Source organism: Sapajus apella, unplaced genomic scaffold (genome assembly GCF_009761245.1).
Source record: "Sapajus apella isolate SASKATOON/1434 unplaced genomic scaffold, GSC_monkey_1.0 scaffold4, whole genome shotgun sequence".
NCBI lineage: Eukaryota > Metazoa > Chordata > Mammalia > Primates > Cebidae > Sapajus > Sapajus apella.
This window is the reverse complement of record NW_022436944.1, coordinates 36230879-36251349: the sequence shown is the minus strand read 5'-3', so window position 1 is coordinate 36251349 and position 20471 is coordinate 36230879. Positions and strand designations below refer to the sequence as shown.

The following is a 20471-nucleotide window of genomic DNA, read 5'->3' as shown; positions in this document are numbered from 1 at the left end:
CCATGTTGACCAGGATGGTCTCGATCTCTTGACCTCGTGATCCACCCGCCTCGGCCTCCCAAAGTGCTGGGATTACAGGCTTGAGCCACCGGACAGATTCTTATTCTGTTGCCCACACTGGAGTGCAGTGGTATTATCTTAGCTCACTGCAACCTTTACCACCCAGGCTGAAGTGATTCTCATGCCTCAGCCTCCTAAGTAGCAGGAATTACAAGTGTGTGCCACCACACCCAGCTAATTTTTGTATTTTTAGTAGAGATGGGGTTTTGCCTTATTGGCCAGGCTGGTCTTAAACTCCTGGTCTCAAGTGATCTGCCCACCTCAGCCTCCCAAAGTTGTGGGACTGTAGACATGAGACACCATGTCCCAGCCCCAAGGAGGTATTTAAAAAGTCATTTTTGGCCAGGCATGGTGGCTCACGCCTAAAATCCCAGTGCTTTGGGAGGCCGAGGCAGGTGGATCACCTGAGGTCGGGAGCTCGAGACCAGCCTGACCAACATGGAGAAACCCCGTCTCTGAAAATACAAAATTAGCCGAGCATGATGGCGCATGCCTGTAATCCCAGCTACTTGGGAGGCTGAGGCAGGACAATGGCTTGAACCTAGGAGGCAGAGGTTGTGGCGAGCTGAGATAGCGCCATTGCACTCCAGCCTGGGCAACAAGAGTGAAACTCCATCTCAAAAAAAAAAAAAGTCATTTTCGATAAGAAAATGTGGAACATTATTTCAGTCTTTTAGGTGTCTTGAACAAAGTCTGCCTAATCATCTAGACCGGGAGATAATTACCTTCTTAACCTCTATTTTAACAAACATTTTTCATCTTGAAATGAAATATTCTTTTAGATACCAAAATGAGCTAAAATTGAGTGGTTACTATTAAAGCTGCAAAATTATTTGGGAGGCTGAGGCAGGAGGATCACTTGAGCTCAGGAGTTCAGTACCAGCCTGGGCAACAGTGAAACTTTGTCTCTACTAAAAATTTAAAAAAATATGTTAGCCAGGATTGGTAGCATGCACTTGTGGTCCCAGCTGCGTAGGAGGCTGAGGCAAGAGGATTGTTTGGCCCCAGAAGATAGAGGTTGCAGTGAGCTGTGATCATGCCACTGCACTCCAGCCTGGCGACAAGGTGAGAAACCTGTCTCAAATAAAACAGAACAAAACAAAAAAAAACCTGCAAAATTATTAAAATAGGTTAAAATTCAAAAGCGGTTTTAATTCATAACATCTAAACCAATTGTAAATCTTGAGAAGATGCAGTGATACCTACAAAGTGCTTCAGAGCATGTTCTCTGGAGCAGTGCTCTTAGTCAGAGTCTTTATTTTTGCTGCCTAGCCATTTATCCTACTTGTTTCATTTAATGTGTAGGGATGTATTATTTGGGTTAGATTTTCCTGCAGCTAGGTCACCATTGGATGTGTTTCTCCACTCTGATCACAGATTTTCCTCCTTCGTGTTAGGAAGAATAAGATGTTTGAGGTACACAAATTGAGCACATGCAGACCTTGTAGGAATGTTGCCAATTTTTATGTTTTTGTTCGGAGATGGGAAATAATAAGATAAATTTTAAAAAGGAATATAATCAACCAGGCACAGTGGTTCACACCTGTAATCTCAGCACTTTGGGAGGTCAAGATAGGTGGATCATTTGAGGTCATGGGTTTGAGACCAGCCTGGCCAACATGGTGAAACCCTGTGTCTACTAAAAATACAAATAAAATTAACCAGGCATGGTAGTGTGTACCTGTAGTCCCAGCTACTTAAGAGGCTGAGGCAGAAGGATCACTTAAGCCAAGGAGGCAGAGGTTGCACTCTAGCCTGGGTGACAGAGCCACGTTCTGTCTCAAAAAAAAAAGAATATTTAATTTAAAAGAGGAATATAGGCCAGGCGTGGTGGCTCACGCCTGTAATCCCAACACTTTGGGAGGCTGAGGTGGATGGATTGCTAGGTCAGCAGTTTGAGACCAGCCTGGCCAATATGTTGAAACCCCGTCTCTACTAAGGATACAAAAATTAGCTGGGCGTGGTGGCGTGCACCTGTAGTCCCAGCTACTTGAGAGGCTGAAGCAGAAGAATTGCTTGAACCCAGGAGGTGGAAGTTGTAGTGAGCTGAGATTGTGCCACTGCACTCCAGCCTGGGAGACAGAGCAGGCTCCATCTCAAAAAAAAAAAAAAAAGGAATATAACCAATTTGAAATTGTTTCTTTTTACTCAGGCTTTTGTATTTGAGAATTCATAATAGGGCAAGATGCACACACCAGGTTGTTCTTCACCTTGTTCTGATTAAATTGTTTAATTAAAGGTTTCTTTTTGGGTAGAAGAGGACAAGGAGTGTATTAGTTCTCTAATCAAAACCTTTACATTTTAGCTCTGAGGTTTTCATTAAAAAATATTAAAGTATTGTCAGCCCTCTAGTCCTCCTCCTCAAGGACTGCAAAGCAAATGTAGTATTGTCAAGACTTTTGAGCATTGTTGATACTTGTCTTACAGCATTCCTGGCCCAGCTCTTTATGGACACAGGTTATGAAGAAGTGGTAAACGAGTATGTGTTTCGAGAGACGGTGAATAAAAAAGAAGGCCTGTGTGTGCCGAGAGTTTTCCTTCAGAGCAAATTTCAAAAGCCTCCTAAGAACCCATCTCCTGTGATCCTGGGCCTGGATCGTAAGTCCTGACCTTTCATGAGGATGGCATTCATACCTCCCCTTGAAGAGGAAATTTAAAATTACTGTTTTGGCCGGGCACGGTGGCTCATGCCTGTAATCCCAGCACTTTGGGAGGCCGAGGTGGGGGGATCACCTGAGGCCAGGAGTTCGAGACCAACCTAGCCAACATGTTGAAACCCCATCTGTACTAAAAATACAAAAAAATTAGCCGGGCACGGTGGCGGGTGTGTGTAATCCCAGCTACTTGGGAGGCTGAGGCAGGAGAGTCGCTTGAAGCTGAGAGGCGGAGGTTGCATTGAGCCGAGATCATGCCACTGCACTCAGCCTGGGCAACAGAGTGAGACCCTGTTTCATAAATAAATAAATAAATAAATAAAATTACTCTTTTTACTTTATATATTTTTTGAGACAGGATCTTGTGGTGTTCAGGCTGGAGTGCAATGGTGTGATTGCAGCTCATTGTAGCCTTGACCTCCCTGGGCTCTAGTAATCCTCCTGTCTCAGGCTCCTGAGTAGTTAGGACTACAGGTGTCGGCCACCATGCCTGGCCCTTAATTTTTTTTAATGAGTAGGTGTGGTAGTCCACCTTTATCCATGGTTTCACGTAACACAGTTTCAATTACCTGTTTTCAACAGCAGTCAGTTACTTAGATATTTTGAGGTAAGTTATAGGCTCATGACTATAACCCCAGCATTTTGGGAGGCTGAGGCCAGGAGAACGCCCAGGCGTTCAAGACCAGTGTGGGCAACATGGTGAAACCCTGTCTCTATAGAAAATACAAAAATTAGCCAGACATGGTGGCATGTGGCTGTAGTCCCAGCTGGGGTGGGAGGATGGCTTGAGCCTGGAAGGTGGAGGTTGCAGTAAGTCGAGATCATGCTATTGCACTGCAGCCTGGGCAACAAAGCGAGAATGTGTCTCAAAAAAAAAAAAAGATATTTTGAAGGAGATATCACATTCACATAGCTTTATTACAGTATATTGTTAAAATTGTTCTTTTGTTAGGATTTGGTGCCATCTGTGATTTCAGGCCACCACTGGGGGTTTTGAAACATATCTCCCACAGATAAGGGGGAACTACTATGTACTTTTTGTATTAAAGAATAGGAAGTGTATGTGTGTGTGTTAAGGACCTGTAAATAAAACTTCAAGGCCTGAAAAGTAATGAAAGTTTTATAGAATGACATAATTTAGCCATGTCGTTCACTGTAAAATTCCACAAAGAAAAGCCTAAGGAGTCCGTAGTACGTAGAGATCCGTGTCATTACTCATGTGACTCTGTGAGTGTTCCCCTCCTCCAGGCAGCATGTCAAACGGACAGTGTGGAGAAAAATGAGGCCAAGTAGACTAAAATAAGATACTCATACATATTTTTAGCCTAAAGGATTGTTCTCTCTTCTTTTTCCAGTGTCATATTTGCCCATTGGTCTCTACTTTAGTTCATTTATATATTTCTCAAAACCAGTTTTCCACAAATACCACTTTTGCTCTGTCTGTGCTCAAGAACTCTCCATGGCTCCCTGCCTGATTGTTGAGACCCCCTATCATTGGGCCAGTTCCTTGCCACACTGTTTGCCCTGGGAGAGAGAGGGGATGGCTACCACCTGTCCTCCCCTCTGCTCCATTTGTCCAGTGCTGCTTCTCTAAGATGGCTGGTGTCTAGTTTAGAGTTAGAATTTCAGAGTTGAGAGGGGCGTTAGAATGGACTGTTCCAGCTCCCTCTTGGTAAATGAGGAAGCAGTAGCAAAAGGTAAATGATGAGCCCAAAGCCGTGTAGCTAGTGTTGTGGAATATGGGAAAATCCCTAAGTTGGTCTACTGACCTGCTTCCCAATCATTGCCTTATAATGACTTTTCCTCTGTGAAGTAAAATCCAAGTTCTTTTGTCCTGCTCACAAGAGTTAAGCCTGTAAACCTTTCTGTTTGCCTTTCTGTAGAAAGCTGTTTGTGAGAACACCGTCTTGAGTACGTAACTGGACTGTGTGCAGCAGGCCTGGGCCCTTCAACTCCAACCACGTCTGGAGGATGGGTTCCAGATTGAAGGGTTTGATAATAGTCATAGTTACTGTACAATCAGAATAAATCCCCCTGGCTCCTGAAGAGAAGAGGGACAGGCAGCAGGGCTCAGACTGTGCTTGCTGGGCTTTGTGATTCTGCCATCAGTCCTCAACTTCTTGGAAGGCGCTGATAGAACTTATAAAGAAAGAGGACCTAAAGGGGTCCTCACTGGCCTTCTCACAGTGAGAGTCCAGCCCTGCCCAAAAGCAGCCTCAAGGTCCCTGCTTTCAGTCCAGTGCTCTCTCCCAAAGCCCCATCCACCAAGTGAACCCCACTTCAGCTTCAGCTCCAGATGCTATCCCCTCCACAGTAGTCCTTTCACTTGTGTCTCTGCTAAGTCTGGTCAATGTTTCTTGGATTTTAGTGGCTAGCTGGATAAAGACAGGCCATTTAAAGTAGAAAAGTGGGAGCTTGGGTGATGTAGCAAGACCCCATCTCTATGGAAAAAAAAAAAAAAAAAAAAAAAAAAAAGAAAATTAGCCAGGTGTAGTGGTGTACTCCTGTAGTCCCAGCTACTCAGGAGACTGAGGTTAAAGGATTGCATGAGCTTAGGAGTTAGAGGCTGCAGCAATGGAGTGAGCCATTATCACTCCACTGTATTACAGCCTGGGTGCAGAGCGAGACCCTGTCTCCAATTAAAAAAAAAAAAGGAGCAAGGAGCAATATAGTATAGTGTAGTGTAGCGTAGCGTAGCGTAGTGTGTAGTGTAGTATAGTAGGATAAGCCTGTGCTTTTGTTATCAGAAGTTACTTGGAATTTTGGCCTCATTCCTTAACCTGTTTGAACCTCACATTCCTCGTTTTTATAATGGGGATAACTACTAACTCAAAAGTGTTCAGAGGATTAAAGGAAGTACATATATATGGCACATAAGTATCATTTCCCTCAATCTTCATTTTTTGAGCATAAAAGTTATACATACGGAAAAGTGTACAAATCATAAATATTTAACTCACTGACATCACAAAGTGAGCACACCTGTGTGATGCGTCCAGTGTGACTGGCACCCCAGAAACCTCCCCATCTCTGTGTCTCATTCCAGTCACTGTCCCCGCAAGGATGTCCTCTATTCTGAAGGCTAACAACAGAAAGTAGTTTTTCTTCTATTTAAAATTCTCCCACAAAGAGTTCAAGGACAACTTACAAAAATACAAAAATTACATGATTTTAAGTAAGGAAACTGGGCTAAAGGAAAAAATAAGTTGAGCCCAGGAAAGTAACCTTATCCACACACACTGCATTACAGGAGGTCTTATAAACTTAAGGATAAATAACCAATTTTGCTTCCTAGTAGTCAGTGTAAAGAGGGAAACAAGATCAAGTCCAGGCTCCATGCGATAAACCTGAGGCTGCTACACCTAATCTGGAGACCTAAGGAACCTTTCCCTCTAGTTCCCATAAAGAGAACACTATAACATAGCAAACTTAACAGCTTTACCGATAATAAACACAAGTATCAAAGCATTGTTTCTGATAATGTTGCATAACATAGATATCCCTAAAGGACTAATCAAATACTTTGTAGCTAGAGAGGACTGAAATGAGATGGTCTAGGTGGGTTTTAGAATTTCTAGTAGACTTAACAGGCTGTTGGTCCTTTTGGCAGTCTTCTATCAATAGTGTTCTCAGTGGAGGGTTTGATGTGAATCTAAGAACCAGGAGGTCTAGGTTCTTCTCCCTTAGAAGGGCAGGTATTGGGCAGACCGTCTGGCCAAGAGATGAGTAGGAATGACTTCAGAGAAAGCAAAACAGGTTGATGAAGCCCTCTTCCTTTGCCAGTGCTGGCTGGGGGTACACCTGTGAATGGGGCCAGCGGTTTCCTCCAAACACAACTTGGAGTTGTCTCTACCCACAGGAGTAGTTATGGCCCCAGATTCTAATCCCATAAAGCCAGGCTGCAGAAGTTTTCATTTAGAATATTTAAAGCTGAAGCTGGATGTGGTGGCTCATGCCTGTAATCCTAGCACTTTGGGAGGCCGAGGTGGGTGGATCACCTGAGGTTAGGAGTTCGAGACCAGCTTGCCCAACATGGCAGGAGAATCGCCTGAACCTGGGAGGTGGTAGTCGCACCGAGCCAAAATTGTGCCATTGCACTCCAGCCTGGGTGACAGAGTGAGATTTTGTTTAAAAAAAAAAAATTATAACAAGATTTTTTTTTCATGGGTGGGCCAGGATTGGAAGTGGGCCCACTCAGGCAGCTGACAACTTTAAGATATGTTGATTGTAAAATGTACTTCTTGTTAAATTAATGAGGTGACGCAGTCCTTCAGTATTTTAACTATGAGACAGTAGATTGGTTCACAAGCATTTTAAAGGCCAAACATAAAAATGACTTCGGTCTCACTGCCTCTATGTCGTTTTGTTCATTCTCCCTGGGCACATTTCCATCAGTGCACCCCAAATTAAGACAACAGAGGATCAGGTTCTCCCACTGTTTGGGTGCTTAGGGCCCAGGAAAGCAAGACCATGGTGGGTTTAGTAGCAAAACTCTGTGGAATCATAAAGACCACAAAGAGTCAACCAGTATTGCCCTGTCTTCACAGACAGAAAACAGCCCCCAGAAATGAGGTGAATACGGGCTAAAAGTACTATAAAAAATAATAGAAATACTATATTATATTAAAATATCCTATATAGCACTAAATGTTTCTTTTGAACTTTTCACATATATTAATACATATAGTATAGTGAGATATATATATATATATTCCATACAATAGTACTAATACAATTTTATTACAGGATTTGGAATATGAATAAATGGGTTCAAGTGCAAAACTTGCCCAGTACAAACTACCAACTTCTTTGAACTTCAGACTTCACATGTCTAAGACTGAGATCTTAGTACCTCGTACCTGTCAGGGCTGCTGCCAGGATTAAATGAGATAATTCAGATGGGAGTGCTTGGTTTACTATAAAGTACCAGTCAAGTGCTAGTTATTTCTATTATTTTATATTTCTCCAGAAAGTATGTTGTTACATCGAAATGGTGGAGCCCCTCACGAACCAACTCTTTTTCAAGAAGGTTTAATCTCGGGGTCCTTTCAAGGGCTCAGGATTTGCATGTAGCACCACAAGGTGGTGCTAGACACTAAATGTTCTTATTGGCCTTCTACTCCCATCTTAATTAGTTACATAGTGTCCATTTTTTATTGTTATTATGGAGTATGGAAAATATTTGTTAAAAATGTGTTTTCTAGATCAACTTATGAACTCATAAGATCAATCCCATCTTAATTAGTTATATAGTGTCCATTTTAATTGTCACTGAAGAGCATGGAAATATTTATTGCAAATGTGCTTTCTAGATCAGCTTGTGAGTTCATAAGATCAATTTTGGCCTCACTGGCGATTATAAAGAAGGGTGCTTTTGGCCTTCTCTTCCTGGTTCTTCCTGGAGTCAGAAAAGCTGGGTTGATAGGGCGAAAAAGAAAAAAAGAAAGAAAGAAGGGTGCTTTTACCCAACGTTCAGTCTGCTTTACCTACTGAAAGTGTTTGCTTTCAGTTAAATCTGGGAAGCATTTTAAGGCAATGTCTGTGATGGGCTTGAAAGATGTCTGCAAGACCCCCCACACACTGGGGAGCATGAATACGTGCTGGACACCAATCAGGGTCCTAATTTTTTCCTGTGAGTAAATACCCCATTGCACTTCCTATTCCCAAATGGTTTTGTGGATTTGCTTTTACTGTTGTTTGGAATGAAAGCCAAAGCAAAGAAGGGACTGCAGCCCAGATAATTGTCTGCCTCACACAAATATTATTTATAGCTATCTTTGATAGCATTTGGTTCTCTATTTCACAGTTGTCAACTAAGGAAGAGAAAATTGGGAAGTAAGTAAACCGAGACTGATTTTCAGGGTCATGTTCTCTATTGGGAAGCAGACATTTCTCACAAATTTAAATAAGTTCTGCAACTGAAACCAAATGCTTTATTAAAAATAAAATAAGTAGAACACAGTAGCACATGCCTGTAGTCCCAGCTACTTAGGAGGCTGAGGCAGGAGAATCACTGGAGGCCAGGTGTTCAAGGCTACAGTGCACTATGATCTCACCTGTGAATAAACCAGCCACTGCATTTCAGCCTAAGCAACATAGCAGGACCTTGTCTTTAAAAATATAAAAATTTTAAAAGAAGGGCCGGGCACTGTGGTTAACGCCTGTATTCTCAGCACTTTGGGAGGCTGAGGCAGTGGATCACCAGGAGTTTGAGACCAGCCTGACCAACATGGTGAAACCCTGTCTCTACTAAAAATACAAAAAAAAAAAAAAAAAAATTAGCCGGGCTTGGTGGTATGCATCTGTAATCCCAGGTGCTCGGGAGGCTGAGGCAGGTGAATCACTTGAACCTGGGAGGCGGAGGTTGCAGTGAGCTGAGATTGTGTCACCACACTCCAGCCTGGGTGACAAGGGTAAAACTCTGTCTCAAAAAATAAAATAAAATAATAGATGTTTTTCACTTTTCCTTCCTATCCTTCTCAAATGTGTGATATTTCATTAAATAGTGTTCAATAGGTACCAGCTGGGTTCAGGGCACTCTGGGGTCACTCTGGCTGGAGTGCAGGGTTGGGATGAGGGGATAGTGTGGTATCAGAGGCATTTGAACCACAGCAACTCCATTTTGAATAGGGGCTGAGTGAAATGAGGCTGAGACCTGCTGGGCTGCATTCCCAGGAGGTTAAGGCATTCTTAGACACAGGATGAGATAGGAGGTCAGCATAAGATATAGGTCATAAAGACCTTGCTTATAAAACAGGTTGTAATAAGGAAGCCAGATAAATTCCAGCAAAACCAAGATAACGACAAGAGTGACCTCTCGTCATCCTCACTGCTACACTCCCACTGGCGCCATGACAGTTTACAAATGCTATGGCAATGTCAGCAAGTTGCCCTATATGGTCTAAAAAGGGGAGGCCTGAATAATCCACCCCTTGTTTAGCATATCATCAAGAAATAACCATAAAAATGGGTAACCAGCCGCCCTCCGGGCTGTTCTGTGGCGTAACCATTTTTTATTCCTTTACCTTCCTAATAAACTTGCTTTCACTTTATGGACTGAATTATTGTGGTAGATCCAAGAACCCTCTCTTGAAGTCTGCATTGGGACCCCTTCCCAGTAACATGCGCATGTGCAGGAAGGTGGAGAAACAGCTCCAGTCATATGTTCACCCAGCCAGAGTAAGATATAGTAGGAAACCAAATACAAACAGAAAACCAGCAGAAGAAAAAAGAGGAAGAACAGCTGTGGAAAACATGAGTGCCATAACTGCCATTGTCATTTGGAAAGAATATTTCCACATTTTCACAGTAGAGGCGTTGTTACATTCCCTGGTCTGGGGCATGGCCATGGAGATGAGAACATTACACATAGCTCCTTGGAGCATGCTGCCAAACATGTCTAGATCTATAAGGAAAATACCAGGATTGGCAAAATGAGACAATTCCTGAAGTAAACTGCTAGCAAAGTGGGCAAAATGGTCAATTCTAAATAGAAATAATTATAAATTAAACGAGGCCAGGCACGTTGGCTCATACCTTTAATCCCTGCCCTTTGGGAGGCTGAGGACATGAAAATCGCTTGAGACCAGGAGTTGGGAGAGCAGTGATCCTCCTGCCTCAGACTCCCAAGTAACTGGGATTACAGGCATGTGCCACCACACCTGGCTAATCTTTTTATTTTTAGTGGAGATGGGGTTTCACCGTGTTGGCCAGGCCAATCTCAAACTCCTGACTTCAGGTGATTTGCCTGCCTCAGCCTGTCAAAGTGCCACCATACCTGGTCAGGTTTTTGCATTTCTGATGACTGCCACTCGGACCTGCCAACTGTTCCTATGGTCCCCACCCAGGAATCACTTCAGCCCAAGAGGATAGCTTCAACTCCATAAGATCTAATCTCTGACCCAACCAATGGGCTCCCCACTCCCTGGCCCCTGCCTGCCAAACTATTCTTGAAAAAAGGAAAGAAAAGAAAAACCCTAGTCTCCGAATTTGTGGAGAGACTGTTTTGAGTAATAAAACTCTGGTCTCTCATTCAGCTGGGAATGAAAGTCTCTCCCCATTGCAGTTCCTCTGCCTTGATAGATTGGCTCTATCTGGGAAGCAAGCAAAATGAACCCACTGTGTTACTAGAAAGAGGTCCTGATCCAGACCCCAGGAGAGGGTTCTTGGACCTCATGCAAGAAAGAACTCGGGGCGGGTTCATAGAATAAAGTGAAAGTAAAATTATTAGAGAAGTAAAGAAACAAAAGAATGGCTACTCTGTAGTCACGGTAGTGGCATGGGCTCAACTGAGTATACTTAGTTATTTCTTGATCATATGCTAAATAAAGGGTAGATTATTCATGAGTATTCTGAAAAAGGGGTGGGCAATCCTCAGAACTAAGGGTTCCTTCCTGCTTTAGACCATATAGAATAACTTCCAGACATTTGTAAACTGTCATGGCACTGGTGGATGTGTGTTTTACCGTGCCCAAAATACAAAATACATGTAATACATTATAATTAGTGTACTTTGAGCATTGAGGATGACCAGAAGTCACTTTCATCACCATCTTGGTTTTGGTAGGTTTTGACTGGCTTCTTTACTGCAAACTGTCTTATTAGCAGGGTCTTTGTGACCTTTTTTTTTTTTCATGAACATGGCTCACTGTATCCTCCACCTTTGAGGCTCAGGCTCTTCTCCTACCTCAGCCTCCTGAGTAGCTGGGACTACAGGCACGTGCCATCACACCCAGTTAATTTAAAAAATTTTTTGTAGAGACAGGGTTTTCGCTATGCTGTCCAGCCAGGTCTTGAACTCCTGATCTCAGGCTATCTGCCTGCCTCAGCCGACCAAAGTGTATATACACTTTTTTTTTTTTTTGAGACAAGGTTTTACCCTGTCACCCAGGCTAGAGTGCCTAATGGTGTGATCTCGGCTCGCTACAACCTCCCCCTTCTGGATTCAAGCAGTTCTCATGCCTCAGCCTCCCGAGTAGCTGGGACTAAGGTGTGCACCACCATGCTTGGCTAATTTTTGTATTTTTTGGTAGAGACTAAGCTTCACTGTGTTAGTAAGTCTAGTCTCAAACTCCTGACCTCAAGTGATCTGCCCATCTTGGAAAGTGCTGGGATCACAGGTGTGAGCCACCTTCCTGGGACAAAATTATGACAATAGCCGCATGTGGCTAGTGGCTACCATATTGTACAGGACAGATCTAGAACACAAGTATTCATCATATATCAAACGCCTTAAATCTATATCTGATCTTTACTCTGGAATGTTTTGCAATCCAATTTAGTAATCAGAGGTGTTTATACAATCCTCAGAACTAAGGGTTCCTTCCTGCTTTAGACCATATAAGGTAACTTCCAGACATTTTCATCATGATGCTATTTAGATTTTCATCATGATGTTATTTAGAACAGTGAAAAAATGGCAACAGCTCAAATGTCTAAAAAGAGAAGATTGGGCTGGGCACCATGCCTCACGCCTGTAATCTAGAATTTTGGAAGGCTGAGGCGGGTGGATCACCTGCAGTCAGGAGTTTGAGACCAGACTGGCCAACATGGTCAAACTCCATCTCTACTAAAAATACAAAAATTAGCCGGGCAAGGTGGCTGGTGCCTGTAGTCCCAGCTGCTCAGGAGGCTGAGGCAGGAGAATTGCTTGAACCCAGGAAGCAGAGAGATTACGTCGCTGTACTCCATCCTGGATGACAAAGCAAGACTGCATCTCAAAAATAAAAAATAAATTAGGAGATTGGTTATATAAATTATAGTATAATTAGTATCAGTCAATCAATCATTAAAAAGTAGAAAATGCTCATAATGTCATGTTCATAAACATTATAAAACTGGTCCAGACACAAGTGTCTCATGCCTGTATTCCCAGCACTTTGGGAGGCTGAGGTTGGTGGATCAATTGAGCCCAGGAATTCAAGACCAGCCTGGACAATATGGTGAAATCCTGTCTCTACAAAAAGTACAAAACTGATCTGGGTATGGTGGTGCGTGACCGTAGTCCTGGCTACTTGGGAAGCTGAGGTGGGAGGATCGCCTGAGCCTGGGTAAGTTGAGGCTGCAGTGAGCTGATATCCAACCATGGCACTCCAGCACTCCGAAACTGTACACAAGTATAGTTTCAGTTATGTTTAATGATAAATATTATTAAAGGATAGGGAGATGATATATGGGGGAAAAAACTTCACTTGCAGGAAGGAAGCAATCCAAAACAGTTACAGCATGTATTTCAGGGTTGTTCAATTATAGCTGTTACTTTTTCTTCTTTATACTTTTCTGAAATTCCTGTTTTCTGTAATGGCCCTTTATTACTTTTACATTACCAAAAAAATAAAGCAGTCTAGCATCCGTAGAACTTCTTTCTGAACTTCTTAAGTGAACTAAATCCTTGTGACAATTCTAGTAGAAATGCTGTTTCAACATGTAAGATTCTTATCCACCATGAGCTAAATGATATCTCCCAGAAATAAGAAAATGGGTTCTTTTAGGATATTTTCTTTTTTCTATAGGGGAAAGGGGAACTTTTCATTCACTCTCTGAAGGTTCAGTAATTTGAGCCTCTGGAATAAACTTGACAGTAGGCTGATTAACAAGAGGACAGACATACAAATTTATTATGTGCACATATGCATGGGGGCCTCACAAAATATGAAACTCCTAGAAGGGCCAGTTTGCATACCATCTTGAGGCCACAGAAAGGCATAGGGGACCCGGTGCTTGGTGAGGTGCAGAAAGGGTGTGGAGAGGGAACACTTGGTGCTGCACTTGGTGGGGATGCGGAGAGAGGAGGTAATGGCACAAATTATTGAAGGGAGATGGGAGGAAATGCACAGCCCACAAAGGTTGTCCTATGCAGACAAAATCTCTCAGGTAGCACCCTTCAGAATGGGGCCGCTTGTAGCCATCTCTATCTGGGAGGTGTCCACCCATTACCTCTTCTTTCTGTGATATGATTTTTCCTCGCTCCATCTCTAGGCAGATAAGGAGGCCTCAGAGAAAGCCTCTGACTGCATCTGCTGTTTGCTAATGTAGATTTTCTTTTACAAAATTCTTTTGTAAATTTCTTTCACAAAAAGATTTTTTTCAGAGCTATTCTCGTGTCTTCAGTTTCTCAGAATAGCCATCTCAAAATATGCCAAAATATTTTTTGAGGTGGCCTATTTTTGTCTTCCACAGACATATTTTAGGGTGATGTTTTTAGCCCCAACATTCCAGTCCTCCAGCCCCTGAATGTCATGGTGAGGTGCCTTGGACAGGATATTTTCACCTGTCTGGCTGGGTTCTCCATGGCTGCTATGATTTTGGAAATGTTTATTCTATAGTTTAGGGAAATTTACTTAACTGAATTATTTATTTAATGATTCCCTAACACTTCCAGGACTATCCCTACCACCTCTAGCACACACCCACACCCACATACCCACAAACCCACATACACACACACACACATACACACACACACACACGGTTTCTAGTACTACCCACACCACCTCCAACACACACACACACCCCTCCAACACACACCTCCAACACACAGACACACACAGACACACACACACACACACACACACACGGTTTCCAGGACAACCCCCACCACCTCCAACACACACACACACACCTCCAACACACACACACACACACACACACACACACACACACGGTTTCTCCTGACACTCCTTTTTTTTTCTTGAGACAGTGTCTCAATCCTGTCACCTAGGCTGGAGTGCAGTGGTACGATTGTTACTGAAAAGGTGTCCCAATGCAGACCCCAAGAGAGGGTTCTTGGAGCTCGAGTAAAAAAGACTTTGGGAAAGTAAGAATTTGAGTAAAGTGAAAGCAAGTTAAGAAAGTAAAGAAATAAAAGAATGGCTACTCTGTAGGCAGAGCAGATTGAGGGCTGCTAGTTGGCTATTTTTATGGTTATTTCTTGATTGCATGCTAAACAAGGGGTGGATTATTCATGAGTTCTTAGGGTAGGGGGGAAAGGGTGGGCAATTCCTGGAACTGAGGGTTCTTCCCGTTTTAGACTATATAGGGTAACTTCCTGACATTGCCATGGCATTTGTAAACAGCCATGGCACTGGTGGGCGTGTCTTTTTGCATGCTAATGTATTTAATTAGCGTATCATGAGCAGTGAGGACCAACGGGGGCACTTTCCTTGCCATCTTGGTTTTTGGTGGGTTTTGGCTGGCTTCTTTACCACATCCTTTTGTCAGCAAGGTGTTTGTGACCTGTACGTTGTGCTGACTTATCCTGTGACTTAGAATACTAACCTCCTGGGAATGCAGCCCAGTAGGCCTCGGCCTTATTTTACCCAGCCCCTATTCAAGATGCAGTCATTGTGGTTCAAACACCTCTGACATGATTATGGCTCCCTGCAGCCTCAACTTCCTAGGCTCAGATGATCCTCCCACCTCAGACTCCCAAGTAGCTAGGACTACAGTTACATGCCACCATGCCTGGCTAAATTTTTACACTTTTTTTTTTTTAATAGAGATGTGGTTTTACCATGTTGCCTAGGCTGGTCTGCAACTTCTGGGCTCATGTGATCAGCCTGTCTTGGCCTTTCAAAGTGCTGGTATTACAGGTGTGAGCTATGGCCTGGAACTCTTATTGTAACTGCCTGACAGGTTCTTCCTGCCCACTGCACAAAGAAAGTAAATTCTCAGCATCGGGTCAGGTGCAGTGGCTCATTCCTGTAATCCCAGCACTTTGGGAGGCAGAGGCAGGTGGATCACTTAAGGTCAGGAGTTCGAGACCAGCCTGGCCAACTTGTCTCTACTAAGTACACAAAAATTAACTCAGTGCGGTGGCGTGCGCCTGTAATCCCAGCTACTCGGGAGGCTGGGGCAGGAGAATTGCTTGAACCCAGGAGGCGGAGGTTGCAGTGAGCCAAGATCACACCACTACACTCCAGCCTGGATGACAAAGTGAGACTCCGTCTAACTTTGTGACAAGGAAGCCTAGCGTGACTAACTCCATTTTGCTCCTGATCCCCTGGAGGGATAACCTATAACTTTTAGGTTAACTGCTTTTGTTTATATTGCACATAGGCCAAGCTAACTATGGGAGGAAAATAGTTTATAGTTTAACTTTAAAGCAACGATAGTAATAGTGCCTCCTCCAAAACTAACCCCTGAGGAGATAAGGAGGCTGCATGCAAGTAATAATGTGATGTTAAAAATTTATAAGAGCCTTGTGACCTGACCAAGGACAAAGTTTCATCACCTCCTTGGACGTTTGCTGCCACCCAGGTGTCTGTGATCACTGGTCACTTCTTGACCTCAACTCTCTCCCTCTTCCACGTTCCCCTCACACAAAAGGAACCTGAAATTTGTATTGACTTAAAATGGTTCTTTAGGACTCTACTCTGCCATTTTCTTGGTTTGCTGGCTCTCTGGATGAAAGTCACTTTCCTTGCCTCAACCCCTTGTTTCTCAACTTATTAGATGTCCTATAGTGAGTGGTACATGCTTTGGACTTGGTTTCATGACCCACAGAATCACCTAATCCTCCTGGGATTTTGGCAAAGTTGTATGAAATACAGCCGCACCCATATATGTATTGTTTATGGCTTATGGCTCTTTTCATGCTACAAGGGCAGAGGCTATATGGCCAACAAAGCCTAAAATATTTACTATCTGGACCTTTTATTTATTTATTTTTTTGGAGAAATGGCACTTGCTATGTTGCCCAGGCTGGTCTCAAAACTCCTGGGCTCAAGTGATCCTCCTGCCTCAGCCTCCCAAAGTGCAGGGATTACAGGTGTGAGCCACCGTGCCTGGCTCTCTGGACCTTTAAGGAAAAGTTTGTTGACCCTGGTGTAGATGACTGGTAGGGGAATGGTCAAGCTAAGATACAGCCATATGATGGAGCAGAATATAGTCAATGAACATTGTGTCTAGGGAAAACAATGTTTTCAACATTTTAATAGAATGTTCACATTATAATGTTAGGTTAAAAAAAGCTAAATATGAAAGTATACAATCTGTTCTGAACTATATAAAAATATGTACAGAAAAATAAACTGGCAAGAAATTCAGTATCATAAAATAAAATAAAATATTTTATTTTACTTTTCTGAGACAGAGTCTCATTCTGTCACCCAGGCTGGAGTGAAGTGGCATGATCTCAGCTCACTGCAACCTCCGCCTCCTAGGTTCAAGCAATTCTTCTGCCTCAGCCTCCCAAGTAGCTGGGATTACAGGCACGCATCACCATGCCCAGCTAATTTTTGTAATTTTAGTATGTATGGTGAGTGGGTCTCACCATATTGGCCAGGCTGGTCTTGAACTCCTGACCTCAGGTAATCTGTCCACCTTGGCCTTCCGAAGTGTTGGGATTACAGGCATGAGCCACCACGCCCGGCCTAAAATATTTTCATTCAGCTTTTCTGTTGTCGTTGTTAGAGAGACAGGGTCTTGCTCTTGCACTCAGGCTGGAGTTCAGTGGTGCAATCATAGCGCACTGCAGCCTTAACTCCTGGGCTCAAGAAATTGTCCCACCTCAGTTGCCTGAGTAGCTAGGACTACATGCACACATCAGCTAATTTTTACTACTTTTTGTAGAGATGGGGTCTCATTATGTTGCCCAGGCTGGTCTTAAACTTCTGGCTTCTCTCATCACATACTTCTGAAAAAAATAAGAAGAAAAAAAAGAAAAAGAACTCATGGCTTTGCCGGGCATGATGGCTCACGCCTATAATCCCAGCACTTTAGGAGGCTGAGGCGGGTGGACCATCTGAGGTCAGGAGTTCCAGACCAACATGTCAAAACCCCATCTCTACTAAAAATACAAAAATTAGCCAGATATGGTGGCACATGCCTGTAGTCCCAGCTACTTGGGAGGCTGAAGCAGGATAATTGCCTGAACCAGAAGGCAGAGGTTGCAGTGAGCCGAGATTGCGCCACTTCACTCCAGCCTGGGTGAAAGAATGAGAGACTCTGTCTCAAAAAAAAAAAAAAAAAAAAAAAGAATTCTTGGTTTCAAGTGAGCCTCCTGCCTCAGCCTCCCAAAGTGCTGGGATGCTGGGATTACAAGCCTGAGTCACCATACCTGGCCATAAAATATTAGTACTTTTCTGTACAACAGCCAGAAGGTCAGAGGTAGAACTTGGAGGGTTCAGATTAGGAAATGAACTGGTTATATCCAGAAATCCAAAAAGTGAGACATGGTGCTCTGAGGTAATGCAGGGGGGAGTTAGAGAACAGGATGCTGCACAGAGTAAAAAAGTAGTAGATAAGCCGACCCTGTAGGAGCATTAGTGTGGGGAGAAAAGAAGGGACTTTCCAAATCAGCCATGGTGACTGAGGAGTTGACACGGGAACATCCCCATTAGATGCAAACTTTGTATGGGGAGAATTTTTCCTGCTACAACATGGTCTGTGCCCTACAAACGTAAGTGTCAGCACAAGGTGTGCAAGGCAAGGGAGCAACAGGGGAAGGGAAAGGACAACATCAAGAATTCAGTCCTTTGTGTAGTGACAGTCAAAAGCTCCCAAACTCCAGGGAGCTCCAAGAGTAAGATGACCAGCCATCTGGGTTTGCTGACACTGTCTTGACTTTAGCATGGCAGCCACACATGGCAGGAAACCCCTTAGTGTGGGCTCACAGTTGGCCCCACCCTACAACCATGCTATACTAAATTAACTTGCCCCTTAATTTGCAAGTAATTGAAAGTGGGTACAAGTATCTATGGAGCAACCACACCATTACAAAGCCTTTGTTAGCCTTTGCGAAGTACCTGAGAATGGATTTGTCTCTTGTTAGACACTTCTGCAGTGGACAGTTGGGTTGGAATGCCTTTACTCAATGAGAGCTTTTGCGCAAAAACAGAAAAAGGGCCTGCTCTGGGTAAATGCAGGCCTCATAGTTTGGTAGAAGGCAGCCTTCTGTTAGGCCGTAGCCGAGGCACACAGCTTGTCAAGCAGCGCCGCGGCTGGAATTCAGGACCCTGTCCTCTTAGCAGGCATCTTCGTACAGTGCACAAACCACACAATTGCAGGCAGCAGACCTGCCACTCAGACTCCAGAGAGATCTGCTCCCTGGCCCAGGTGCCTCTGACATCCACAGTGCCAGGAAATGCAAAACTCTTTCTTGAGCACTGAGTTATGTATTTTTGTCTAGGGACTGTGCCTGCTGTGTCTTTGAAATCCAAAATAAACACCGGATTTTTAATTTTTTCACATAGAATAAGGACCTACTGGAAATAGATGAAAAAGACATCTGGAGGGGAAATATTGAAGCCAAGAATGAGACTGGAGGTGGAACTCGCCCTTTTATTTTGATTCTCTGATTCCAAGAAGGAACCCACTGGGCTGCAGGAGCATGGCGACCACCCCTGTCTCTTTACAGCAGCCCCTTCCTCATGGGTGGTGCCGTGAAGGTCCCCTTTCTAGCCACTCCATCTTCAACGTCGTCACTGCCCATTCTCTCACTCCTCTTTCTGGGTCTCTGACAAAATGTTGATTAGATGTTTAAATTGTTTTCGAAGTCTTTTTCCTATTTCTCTGCACATCCTATGTTTTTGTCTCTTGGAAATGAGGAAGGAGACCGGCAGCACTTGTCTTCTGGTCACAACCGTGCTGACCGAAAGATGGTCCACACAGGATGAAGTGAAGAAACCGGCGGAAACCAGCAGATGGTGACAAAAGCAATCCCTAGCCACCCTCATTGCTCATTAGCATAGGACATGCCCCCCAGCGCCATGACAGTTTATAAATGTCATGACAACGACCCGGAAGTTACTGCCCCTTTCCATGACGACAAATTTTCTGGGTCATTGTCATGGAAAGGGGCATTAACTTCTTAGCTCTTTCTAAATAACTTGCCCCTTAACTTGCAAGTAGTTGAAAGTGGGTACAAGTAGCTATAAATAGAGCTGCCAACAGCCCACACATTGCAGACTCTGGGCTCACTGCCTAGGAGTTACCTCTGCTCTGCCAGGAGAGGTACAATTCATGTAAGATTGCTGTTTAACACCACAGGCTTGTCCTTGAATTCCTTCCTGGTGAGGCTGACAACCTTCAGGGCTAAACCCCAGTTTTGGGGCTTGCTATCCTGCAGCAGAATTACGTTCTCCAGTCCTGTCTCCCAATTCTCTACTTCCCGCTTCAGTTTTATATTTTTTTGTCGTCAAACCTATGTGCTGAAGTTAGCATGTAGGTAGGCATTTATATATGTATGTACACATGTATATATGTTTGTTATTACATTTTTTCTATTTCTATTTGGTTCTTTTAAAAATAGACTACATTGCCTTTCATAGTTTCCAATTCATTGAAAACATCGACAAGTTTGCCTTAAAAAAAAGTTTGGGCTGACTCTGGGTACACTGCCTATGAGTTAATTTTGCGTCACAAGGTTAATTGTAATCTATATATATAAATGAAATGAAATAAAATAAATTCAGCCTATTTGTTTAAAAGTCTACATCTGATAATTCAATATTTTAACTCTTTGCAGATCTGATTCTATTATTTGTCTCTTTTTTCTGCCAATTGCCAATCTTGTACTCTATGAGTTATCTATGACTGTATGTTGGACACTGCTTTGGGGTATTTTTGCCTTGTTTGGTTTGAGAGTCCTGTTCTGTTGCCCAGACTAGAGTGCAATGGCACGATCTCAGCTCACTGCAACCTCTGCCTCCCAGGTTCAAGCTATTCTCCCACCTCAGCCTGCCGAGTAGCTGGGACTACAGACGCCTGCCACCACACCTGGCTAATTTTTTGTATTTTTAGTAGAGACAGGGTTTC

General features: G+C 43.5%; 1 protein-coding gene across 5 annotated transcripts in view; it reads left to right on the top strand.

Annotated features, from left to right (window-relative positions):
• The window catches only part of METTL6 (methyltransferase like 6), a 34689-nt gene extending 14541 nt beyond the window's left edge, over positions 1-20148 (top strand). For 2 of the 5 annotated variants that reach the window (XM_032267118.1, XM_032267111.1), the window contains exon 6: positions 2488-2792. In XM_032267118.1, coding sequence (XP_032123009.1) covers positions 2488-2669 — 182 coding nt within the window. In that variant the 3' untranslated portion in view covers positions 2670-2792. Of the gene's footprint in view, positions 1-2487; positions 5369-18907 lie in introns of those variants that run through there. The other 3 variants (XM_032267143.1, XM_032267125.1, XM_032267132.1) reach the window with 3 other exon arrangements.
• Positions 20149-20471: the final 323 nt, after the last annotated feature.